Source organism: Epinephelus lanceolatus, chromosome 11 (assembly GCF_041903045.1).
Source record: "Epinephelus lanceolatus isolate andai-2023 chromosome 11, ASM4190304v1, whole genome shotgun sequence".
In the NCBI taxonomy this organism is placed as follows: Eukaryota; Metazoa; Chordata; class Actinopteri; order Perciformes; family Serranidae; genus Epinephelus; species Epinephelus lanceolatus.
In genome coordinates, this window is record NC_135744.1 from 35,496,521 (window position 1) to 35,508,937 (window position 12,417).

General features: G+C 42.1%; 1 protein-coding gene across 2 annotated transcripts in view; it reads left to right on the forward strand.

The window, feature by feature from the left end:
* The first annotated feature begins 282 nt into the window (after window positions 1–282).
* The window catches only part of gabrb2b (gamma-aminobutyric acid type A receptor subunit beta2b), an 84,439-nt gene continuing 72,304 nt past the window's right edge, over window positions 283–12,417 (forward strand). The window contains exons 1-3 of one of the 2 annotated variants that reach the window (XM_033651631.2): window positions 283–672; window positions 828–925; window positions 1,608–1,675. In XM_033651631.2, the coding sequence (XP_033507522.1) occupies window positions 590–672; window positions 828–925; window positions 1,608–1,675 (249 nt within the window). In that variant the 5' untranslated portion in view covers window positions 283–589. The remainder of the gene's footprint in view (window positions 673–827; window positions 926–1,607; window positions 1,676–12,417) is intronic. The other variant, XM_078172567.1, reaches the window with a different exon arrangement.

The window sequence follows — 12,417 nt, forward strand, 5'->3', positions numbered from 1 at the left end:
GCTGTCTCACACATGCATTACGCTTTATAGTGAAAGTTTGGGTAGGTGGTCAGCCTGAAAACGCACTGATTCATACAGTGAAAGTTGAATGCTCCCTCCTCCTCTGCTCTGCTTCACGCTCATTGAGTTACATACATTTACACTAAGAGCTGTCTTGTCCAGACTTCCGCTGGGATCCCCCGAGCAGCTCTGCCGGAGCAGCGGGGTTAAGTGCCTTGCTCAGGGACAGCTCGATGAGTCGGCTGACGGCTGTCTAAAGCGCAAACGGAGAGAGACAACCCCACCCACATCCTCCACCTCTTCCCCGTGGAATCGAACCACCAACTTCCCTCGCCACGGTCACCGTGATAGTCACACCGAAAACCAGGGAGACCCCCGTGTGCCCCTGTGTAACTTGGTTCTCCTTTAAATTTTTTCCTCCGTGGCTTTGGGTACTACATCTGCCACTACCATCAGCAGCAGCAGCGCTGCTTCTTCTTGATGTTGTGGTCGGGAATACGCATGCGCCCGGCATTGGAATTACTGCACTGGCAAGAATAAGTTGGACCTCGTCTGTCTTCACTAAAAGAAAAATACACACAACATAAGTATGGCAGTGCTGAGAATAAGAAGAATGAGGTGCTTTTGCGTCTGGTTGTTCCCTCTCGTAGTGACCGCGGTGTGCGCCCAAAGGTAAGTGTGAGAGGGTCGGAGGATGCTCCACTCATTTTTTTCTAAGTGTGACTGTGTTACAGACGGCATGGAAAATACTTGGACACTTTAAGGTCCAAGAATGTCTCGTATTTAAATCTGCTGTGCACCTCTTTTCTCTCCTTTCTCTTCCATAGTGCCGGTGTCAATGACCCTAGCAATATGTCTTTGGTTAAAGAAACGGTGGATAGGCTGTTGAAAGGTTATGATATACGATTGAGGCCAGATTTCGGAGGTAAATGAACTCGTATTATCACCAACTCTGTCCGAGTTTGCGCCTTGTCAGCCCGTATAATAGTACAGTGTTTCAATAATCACCGATGACTCCATTATCTCTGCAATTTCGGAAAGTAAGAGACACATTTCTTATCGGCTTCTGCCACAGCCTGGGACATGTTACAGGATACAGCCGAGGTATAATTTGTCAAAACAACCCAGAGTGGCGATATAATGTGAGAACACATGAGAGATGTGGCTGGACATGAATGTGGACAACACAATACACCAGCACGTTTATTTAAATCATCAATTACTATAGTAAAAAAAAAAGGTGGCTGAAGTCCCAGTGCACGTCTGTTGGCATTTTAAACAAATAGGTGCCCATTTGTGTTTATATCCATGGTCTTATCCAGGTGTTCACTGCGACGGAGACATGTTTAGGGCTAGGTGGTTTCATGTCAACAACTTTTAGGGGAATTACCAGCACTTTGAACCGCAGCTCAGCGCATCTAATCCCAAAAATAACCACTGTAAACTGTTATCCGGCTGACAACAGCTAAATTCACAAGTGTTAATCTGTGTTTTCATCACGCACATATTTATCAAGCATCTCCGGTACAATATGTCAGTGACTCATACAGGCTGCACCTGATGTACAGTATGTTTGTTGCTTACCGTTGTTTTGATCTGTCCTATAGGTCCTCCGGTTGGAGTGGGGATGAATATAGACATAGCCAGCATAGACATGGTATCAGAAGTCAATATGGTAAGTAGGCCATTATCACCTCTACTTTGACAATGGGTGACCACTCCGGACTAATGATCCCCTGCTGAGGAGAAACCTACCAGGGGGAATACCTTCCCAAACCACCGGGGAAACCCCCCCTCTTAAAGCTGCTTTGTGTAGATGTGTCTTCCCCCTCGATCACTCGCATCGACTTGTGGGTTTGAGGACTCAAAGGCAATGATGGTTTTGTTTGGGGGTTGGTTGGTGGCATGAATTCAATCTCTCTGGGGGTTTGGAGATTGATTGACAAACATAGATGGTCGAATTGTTTTCGTCTCTTAAGCTGATTGCTGCCTTATTGCCTGCTGAGCAGGCACACAGCCAGGCATCACTAACTTCACATCAATATTTTGGGAGAAATCAGAGTTCAATCCAATCAGCACTTTCTTATAGGAAGTTATTGTATGAGCCCATGTCTGTCTCCACCCTGGCAATATTTCACACTGGCATTTATGATGCTTCAGGAATGTGTTAGATTGTCTGTTATTGCTGGTTTATAAGGGTTAAGTAGACATAGTGACAGTGGAGGAACTTAAGAGCTGTGGATATGAGGAGTGGAGATTAAGTTTTGCTTCATACAAGTGCACCTCCTAGTGATGAGATGTGAGAACTGCACCTCAGTTTACAGGAAAAACCTAAGGCTGCATTTTATCACCATGGAAGGTCACTGTTGACACTTGTGATACAGTTGACAAGGTGAGCAAAAAATTGATATTTATGGTAATATGCATGAGATTTTTATTGGCCTATTACCATCTTTCTGTGACATTGTGTCTTCTTGTGACTTCTACTATTCCCATGCGCAACTTTACCCAGATGTGCCCTGCTGTTGCCGTTGTTTTGGCGGTGCTAGCTGCGATGTGAGTCATGTTGTGATGTTAGGGAATGATTACATGCCGGAATATTTTTGGCAGCAGCGCCCCAAAGGCTGTTGCTCATGTTGTTATCTTTGTGCTCCTGTTGACTATGTTGATGTGCAGAGATGAGATGAGGAAACAGATGATGCTGTGTCTATTTGCATGTATTTACCCAGAAGACCAACCGTGGGCAAATACATCCACACACACACACACACACAGGCGCTTACATACACAATGCAGGGCTACAGGACCCTCTATATGGAGGCCTGGAATTCTTAATTAAAGCCATGTTTTCCCTGTGTGACGATGCGAGAGCTTGAAAGCTACCCTTATGTTTGTGCATGTATGTTAAAGAGTACCTGCAAGTAGAGTTTGGACATGGGATGTATCAGCAGGAATCAGATACTATTAGTATTATGTAAGATGTTACTATTGTGCAGCAAGATAGTTTTGTCATGTTAAATGGCCCCACAGTTGTGCCAGGCAATACTTACATGTTGATAGTTGGGGTATTGGTTGTTTCTAAATGGCATGAATCAGAGTGAAATAGAGAGAGAGAGCAAGGGAAGAGGGCACAATGGTGTTGCAAGAACATGGTATATAGTAGTACATGTCCTACAACATGAGCCAAAGTTTGTTGTGCTTTGTTTGCTATTTCCTCCACTGCTTTCATCTCCTCTGGTCTGCAACTTTCAGAAAAAAAAGCAGAGCGTATCCCAGCTTCATTATTCCCACCCAGAAGTGCGTCAGGGCCGGGGCTTATCCACACACACCCACACACATGGCCAAACAAAAAAAAACACACAAAGCTAGTGCCACACAGCATCTTTGATCATCCCATTCCTTTGTCAGCTTTGGCCCACTAAACACCCTCTAATGTGAAAGGGGAGTCATTACCACCTGACCCATTGGAGTCTCATGAAAAGAAGAGGCCACATGTGTGCGTAATGGTTTCAGCATCTTTGATCTGCTCCCCTTCCTATAAATGTAACCACTTTTCAGGATAGCAGCTGGTGTAGAAGCACTTTCCTTTCTTCCATTTCCTCTCCCCCATCTGGCTCTCTGTCTGCCACTTATTTTGGTGCGTGGATAGAACCACCCTGTGTACTTTCTTTAGAGAGCAGATGAGAAACAGGGTTGAGGATAATGGAGAGATGTCACTGAGGGATGTATCCAACAGTGTCCTATTAGCCATTACAGCAGAGCAGGACACCCATGCTTTGGTGTGTGTATTAACAATATATCTTCCATCACCCACTACTGCTCTCTGTTGAAGGCCTCGCATTAAAAGAAGAGGCATGAACTTGGGGTATCATAGTGTATATATTTGATATTTCCAGCGGAGCCATTAAAATAAGGAAGTGCAAAGAGGTTTGTCTTAAACCATCTGTTTTAGCACTTTGTTACCAATGTCACAGAGCAGAAAACCCATTTAGAAACAATACAGGCCTCTAGCTCACTTTAGATGAGTCACCAAACTAAGTCTGCAAGCCTTCAAGCGTGAGTCGCCCAGAGGACATGGAGTCCTCTCCAGAATTTGTCACGTAAGCAGTCCTGATGTCCAAATTCACAACCTGGACTTAAAATGTTGAGGGCCTCATCCAAAAAAACCATCCTGCCTTTTCTTGGTTAAATGTTAAATGGACTGCACTTGTTTAGCGCCTTTCTAATCATCTGACCACTCAAAGCGCTTTCTACACTACGAGTCACATTCACCCATTCGCACACCGGTGGCCGAGGCTACCATACAAGGTGCCACCCGCTACTCAGTTATTGAACAGCCATCAGGAGCAATTTGGGGTTCAGTATCTTGCTCAAGGATACTTCGGATCGGTGGACGAACTGCTCTACCTCTGAGCCACAGCCGCCCAAGACAGCCTCTAGAAAAAGGAGGGGGCAAAAGTGAAAAGCTAAGCAAACTAGAAATTAGACGACCCTAAGCAACCTATGTTACCAACTAATGTGAGAGTGGGAGTCGATGAGTGGCCCAATTTGGAAAATTTTCTTCCTCCTGTCCATAATACTAATGACTGGCCTGAACAGCTGGCTTTACTGAGTGGTATACCATGTAGAAAACTACATTACATGTCAGTTAGGCCTGGAGCCAGACACGGAACGAGGAGGCTGAAGCATTCATTACATACCCACGAAAGGTCACTGGTTCCTGGGTGTCAGGGTCAGAGAGGCCTTCGAGGGAGAAAAGGGATAGGATATGATCGTGTAAGACCTAGGAGTCAAATTTTTCACCTCTGTATGTATGTGACAGAGAGAGAGAGAGAGAGAGACAGAGATAGATAGGAGCGAGAGCTCTGACATTAACACGTTACCATGTGGAGAGCCAGGAGCGGTGCTGGTGTTGGAGAGAAGGTCATGTACCTAGTGCTGCTGAGGGTTCATTCTGCATGACTCAGAGGTGGACATACAGAGAGGGACATACACACTGAATACCAATGTCATGTTAGACATTTGACCCGAGGCAAGTGGCACGGCGAGCTTTGATTCAAGCACCGGTCAAAAGAAGAACGAAGAATACATACAGTAGGCATCGAGAGAAATAAGTTGATTTCTTTCTCTTTTTTTCCCTCCAAGCAATTCTCTTTTGTGCACTTTCTTCCACTACCATTTAAGTCTCAATATTTGCTTTTGGTTGAGCTCCTGAGCACTTGAATCCTAAGCCAACAGTTTTCACAGGGGAAGAAATACTCCTGTCTGAGGATGAACTAAAGTTCTTATCCTCCTCCAAAAGGCAGAAATACCATTATTGATGCACATAAAGGTCAAGAGGAGCTTATTGATTGCTGGAGAAGGACTGCGAAATTCAGAGCCCCCCATTTTTGTACCCAGTTATTTCCACCTCTCAGTAGAAGATGTCTCTGATGGGATGTCTGCTATAAATGCATCAAGATTGCACTGAAAACTAGGCTTATACTATATATCATACACATGGTTACACTGTAATGGATGTTGGCTGAAAGGCAGGGGATCATTCCCTGCTATTTGATAATAAAAGGAAGGAAGATTGGGGAAGCACTTATGCGGTATTACGTAACATCTCATCCGGACCTGAAAGCTTTAAAATGATGTTAACTTTGCATCTGTACTTGTGTCTGGATCTATTTCACAGCAGCCTCCAATAGTCCTTTGCTGATGTGGGTAGAATTGTAAATTGATGAGCAGTAGACAGCCAAAATGATAAGTCAATATGATTTAAATAGATTTTCAAGGCGCAGATTTAAACATTTATCGCCCAGTTTATAATGGCAATGGTGAGGAAAAGCTCATCTTATTCAGCTCATTGTAATCTTAATGATACTAATGATGTAATTAATCTGTAAAGATGATGAACTCAATGTAATTTTACATTTTTAAAAGGATACAGAGACACGAGTGTCACTTTAGTTACAGCGCACACACTTTTTTCTGGCTGTGTTTCACCAAAATTATGCACAAGGGTTGATGACTGCAGTCTTTGTCAGTATTCAAATTATCTCCAAACTCCTGCTCCATGATGGTTGCATAGTAACTAATGAGAGCGTAGAGGCAATGTGTGAAGATTCACAGGCTGAAACGCATCCCAATTGTGGGGAGAAATAAATACACTCCAACTTTCTGTCCTATTGTGAAATGAGCTGTCAAACCATTAAAACGATCTCCACACTATATTTAAAACTCATAACAAGCTAATGAGCAAATGGGGATTGACCTTCGTCCCCAGATGTAATCACGGGTGATAAAGCATTTTGTAGAGTTTAAGATATTATTGTAATCCACAGAGCTGGAGATGGTTGGTTTGGGTATTATGAAGCACAAATAGAAGCCGCAAACAAAACATGAGCACAAGAATACAGTTTGCTTTGGAAATATGGAACAGTTAATCATACCAATCAAACTCTCAAGTTGGCTGTAAAGGGTAATTACAGCACTCATAACTGCTACATTAAAAGTTTTAGTTACTGAGGTCCTTTGAAGAGACTCTTGCAGTGTCTCCTCTCTTATCCACAGTCTATATTAAGCCAGCTAACATATAGGGCGGACGTGGACATACTTATACACTTAGAAAGTCTCTAGTGAGGATGTACATTCTCTCTCTGTCTCTCATGTACATACACACATTCTCAAATCCTAATCCCTTGCTATTCTGTGGTCGTGCTTCATCGTAAACTGGAGTGTTAACATAGCCTCCAGGAAAGTAGCTGTTCAAAATTACGTAACAGAGACAGAGCAGAGACAAACCCAACCAGGGTTCAGCAAGGATTTGACTTGGTGTTGTAATGGAGAGAGCTGGAGTGAGCAAAGTGTATGAAGCAAGCCATGGCTCTAATGCTAACAGTATTGATTTATTTTCACTGCTCCGGTTAGATGATACATCGCTCTGACTTAAAAGACAACCTCAACTCATCTCCGAGGTCCTGCTCCAAAACAATTTCATTAAAAATTGGCTTGAATAGTTTTTGAGAAACATTGAAGGATAGCAGATGACTTATGGCGCGGTGCACTAATGCATATTGCATATTTAATATATGCATGTGGAAAATTAAAGTTACAAGGGAAGAAAACAATAGAAAATTCAAATATTAAGAAGACAATTGAACAACAATTTTTAAGATGAGATGACTTATAAACCATAAATGTCCTGTTAGCAGTGTCAGCTTGGAAGAATCACTGTACTAACTCTGCTGTCACAAAGATGTAAAACAGTAGGGGTTACTCATTATTAAGAGTTACACAAGAACAATCGCACAACCTCAGAGGCACTGGATGCAAGCATGAGCACTTTTACCATATGCTGAAACTTTTAAACGTAAAGCAGTATGAGCTTATTTATTTTTGGCCACATGTGGGCAGCAGAACAACTGGAAAACACAACCTATCATCACCTACCAGTGTTGATGTGGTCAAAAAACAGCTGGCTTATTCACTTGTTTAGCTTGTTTTGGAATTAATCAAGTCCTAAATCCTTTTAAGATGCTAAATTCTCCCCTGTGTTCACCAGTGAGCCGCTAACTGTGCCTGTTTGCAGTGCGGTGCTGAGTTGATGGTATCCAGTGGGTTTGTCAAAGCTTTTTCTCCATGCTTCTGCTGGAAACAGGATAGTCAACATAGTAAAGTTCGACCATAAAACCAAAACAACTAGCTGAAAGATGCTAAAATCCCCTGTTTAGCTGAGGGAAAGTGCAAAGTTGGGTGATAGTTCTCTGTAAGTTTATTATTACAAGCAGCCCCTATGTTGCAGTGTCATGTTTCTATATGGACAAGTCAAACACTGGCTCTAGATAGGGCCTTTTGCATTCCTGCATTTCCATGTGTTTATGTTTTTGCGCTGGCCACTCTAATTAGCAGCCCCTCCATGACAAGAATATCGGAAAAACACTGATTATTTAATGTCAAATGGCGGAATTCAGTGTTTTTACTGGTTTAAATCACCATGTTAGTTTGTTCAGGGGAGGAAGAGACCCCTGCAGATAATTAAGCTTCCTGTAAAAACTTCCTGAACAATGAAGAAAGGAATTCTAACTGGGAGAAGTTTCAGCTGGTCTGCAATCCTCACTGCCTGATGCCATGAAATCCCCCTAAATCTTACATACTGTGCCTTTAAGCAGACTACTTAAAGACACAACATGTAGAATTCTTCTATGCTGAATTAGTCCGCCCTGAATGCTTTGGAAATAGTGACGTTACAAAAAGTTATGCACATGGTTCATTTGATATCTTAAAATGAGTTTCACAGCAAGTCTTAGTTTCACATAGGACTTTGACCAAGGTCTCCTTGGTCAAAGTCCTATGTTTGTTTGACACATCCACCACCCCAACTGCATCCCCTAAATGGACTTTGCTGCCCTTTATACTACATCACCTGACTTCCTCCTTTGCTCCTGTCATGGTGGAAGATAGTGTGCAGCGCATGTCATGTGATCACATTTCTTCCTATAGCTGTAAGTACAAGCAGTGAATGAGAACAGCCTGAATATGTCAGTGATCTGCCGATATCTAGCAAGTTTTGCTGTGTATACTGAATAGGTCATGTGAATAGAAGCACATTTTTGGAGATTAAGGGTGCTTTCAGACCTAGAGTTGTCTTGCTTTGGTCCAGATCAGGGACTAATTTTGTTATAAAGTTGTATAATTGCCTAGAGTTGGTTCGTGTTCTCACGGCAGCATTTACAAGTGGACCAGATCAAATGCCTTGTGTGAGAACGCTGCTCTTGATTGGTCAGAATTTCCATGTGGGAAAAATCCAGGAAGTAAACCAAATGTTGAAGAAGAGTACACTTACAAGATAAATGTGACACTTTCTAATGTCACAGTGGAGGGACAGCTACGCGGGCTGATTTTAGCGCTGCTCATCGTGGACTATATTGCTGTCATTGTTCATTTTAGTCAAACCATACAGTTTTAAAACGAGGCGCGGCTTCAACTAGAAAACAATGTTTTGATGCATTGGATGTGCTGAATGTGCATATTAAGGCAGTACAGGAGGAGGTGCACATTAATAATCCTTCAGGACTGTAACATGCTCATGTTTAACCCAAACAATGTGTCATGTGACTGCAGTTGGTTCGGATCAAGGTCGTTACACGTTCTCACCACAAACAAACCGCACCAGAGTTCATTTGTAACCGGACTGAGACCACCTCTTCAAGAAGGTCTGGGTCTAGTTGTATTGGTGCACACCCAAGTGAGATTGCTGTGTTCACACCTGCCCAAACAAACCGCACTTAGAGGGCAAACAAACTTGAGTTTGACTGAACTGAACCAAACAGGGCAGGTGTGAAAGCACCCTTAAAGACCTTCCCCATGATTTGGTGATTCTACCATGAATGTCATACAGAAGTATATTTAGTAGGTTAAGGTCGTAACCTGAATGTTTTTTCTAATTGTAAAGTAATCAAATGCTCCCTCCCTACTGTCCAATGCATGGATATAACCAGTGCAGTATTTCTAACTCCTGCTGCCATGGAGGTCAGTAATACAAATATCAAGTCTGAAAACAGTTATCGAGGTGATGGTTTATTATGTCCACTTAGCATTTGTAGGGAACATTTATATTTCTGCCTGTCTATTTTAGTTCTTTATTTATCAGGCATTGATGCGTGGCACCCCTGAGGTGGCAAAATATATTCAGCCCACTTACTGTGTAATTTTTTGTTTCACTTTTACAGCCCTTTCATCAAGCAATGCCTTTTCCACCTGGCTTCCTTTTACCCACCTAAAGAGATTAGCAACAACCTGCTACACTTATCAACAGATTCATAAAAAGAAAAAGAAACACACAACATACACAGGAGCTGTATACATTACATATAAATACAGAAAATACAGCGAGCTTGTGCAGAGTAAAGTCACAAGGGATGTTGGAGGGAGCGAAGGAGGAGTGGATGAATTGTGTGAGTGGAGTGCTGAAACAACCCATGCTCCAACTTGCATTATTCATGCGGGTAGGTTTAGATACATGTGCCTCCCTACAGAGTTTTAGTAATCCATTTAGATTACACTGTGTGCCACTTGAATGCAGTAAAAGGACAGACACTAAGTGGGTTGTTTGTATACTGAAAATAGGATTTTTATGCCACCAGTGACAATACATAACATATGGGTAGGTGTTTGTTCATTAGCAGAGCCAATTAACTCAATGTAAATGATGATGAAGGTGGTGGCTGTGATGATGGTGAGGATCATGATGCTAATGTAAGGAAGGAAACAAGAGGAGGTTTTTTCAAAATGGAGGATGAGAAACAAGCAAGAGGAATCTAGGGTAAATATATGTAAAAGCAGCAACAAAGTGGCATTTTAAAGCTCCCCCTCATATGAGAGGAACCGTACCTTACACATTAGATCAGTGTGAGCACCTGTCTCCGCCACCGGAATGCTGATAAGTTCAGGTAACAGCATTCATTGCTCTGAGCGTGGGCGCAGCCAAAAGACTTGGCATTTTGTTGTGTGTACGTCACAGCACTTTATCACTTTCCTGGTGACTTGAATGTGAGTTCAGCATTTAAAAATGTGAATTTACAAGAATGAGGTACAAGAATATAATGTCATTATGAATTTTCAGGCTGTGAGTCAGACTCACTTTAAAAAGGTTTGTTATCAAAGCAAAGTCTCTGCAGGACTGAAAGCTGCCTGTTGGTAATATTGTGTATAGTTCATATCCTGGAGCAATAACGTAGGAGGCTTTATCAATATGAGCTTAATGCTTTGAGCTTAAGACCTCCGCTGCTGGTCAAAAACCATTAAAACATATATACATGAAACACTCTGGCTGACATGTTTCTTCATTGAATATAAGTATGGCAGTTTTGAGTCGACCATACACACACTGACCTGCAAATATTCACTTGGAAAACACACTGTATTAAACCAAAACCAAACCTATTGATTAACACTAGCCTTGTCTTTGAAGATAAATGGCAATAAACATTTGCATATTTCTCTGCAATAATAATGATTAGCACAGATTTACGAATAACTAGCATTCACATTTGTTTCTAATGCAAACAGTGATACTTAAGTAGCACCAAAACAATTGTCCTCATGCACTGCATGTTCCTGCAAACTATGAGTACATTATATTGGTGCATCATTTTGTAGTGGATACAGTTAAACTTTATGTTTCTTAATAACACTGTACTGAAAGTGTGGTTAGGTTTAGGTTAAAAAAACACAGTTATTGTTAGAAAAAGATCATGTTTCGGATTAAACCTCCACGTTTGGTGGCACAGAAACTACTGGAAAAGCAGGAACCAGTTGGTGAAAAACCAACCAGGTCTCACTCCAAAGTCGTCAAAATCCAGAGCTTGGGCAGTGACTTGTGGCGTCAGACACTGGTGAAAAAAGCCGTCCTTTGATGTCAGTATGATACATGGCTGGTCGCCATTATAATTGTCAGGGAGAAACGCGGCAGGCCAAGAACAAATTTAAGGCAGTGAACCTAACCTTCACCTGGGAGAGCGGTGTTCGCATCCTGTAAGATTGTAAAGCCAAACCCTGTTCTTTTTTCCTAAAGCTAACTATGTGCATTTGTTGCCTTAACCTAACTACATGTTTTTGTTGCCTAGACCCAACCATGTGTGTTAATTGTTGGAGGGAAAAAAAAGTCAATTTGGGTTGTTGCACTGATGTAGTGTCTTTATTTTGAAAGAGACTGTATGTAGATGTTAAATTTCCTGTGAAAACGGAAGACAATGCATTTAGCAGGCAGAACTTTACATGATGTCCCAGAACCTCAACAACCAACACACCCAGGGTACCTTTCACATCGTATCTGGACATGGAATATCCATGAGACCAAACGTCGATATGTGACAAGATTGAAGTGAGAATGTGTTGGAAAGACACCCAGGTTAGGTGGCTCAAACAAGCTGGGAAATGGCACCATCTGTTCGTGAAAAACACCTGGGTTCTGTTCCACAAACACCGCTGGGAAATGCAGGAAAAGGTTGCCAAAAAACAACCAGTGCTGTTGGTCTTGAACAGTGCTCTGCAGCAGTCTGTAGCTTTGCAGCCATCTCGCCTAAGTGCCATGCCATTTGCCATCCACCATCACCTCCACCTCGCAGTGACAAAATCAGCTCAAATACTATACATTGCTTAAGAAACGTTGATCTATATGTGATGCTACGTATGAAAAATACAAATGTAATGTATTCATGGTTTGCAGAAATGTACAATGCGAAGAATATCTTCTTGGAATTGGGCTGCAAATATAATCAGCGTACAACTACTACTAAATAATTTAAACACCAGATCACAAATCATGGATTACACATTCTGGATGTATTAAATATTTGTTTGCTCAAAAGGCAGGCTAACAGTTGGAAACAACGTCAATCAGATATGGCAAACAAATCCAAAATACTGAGG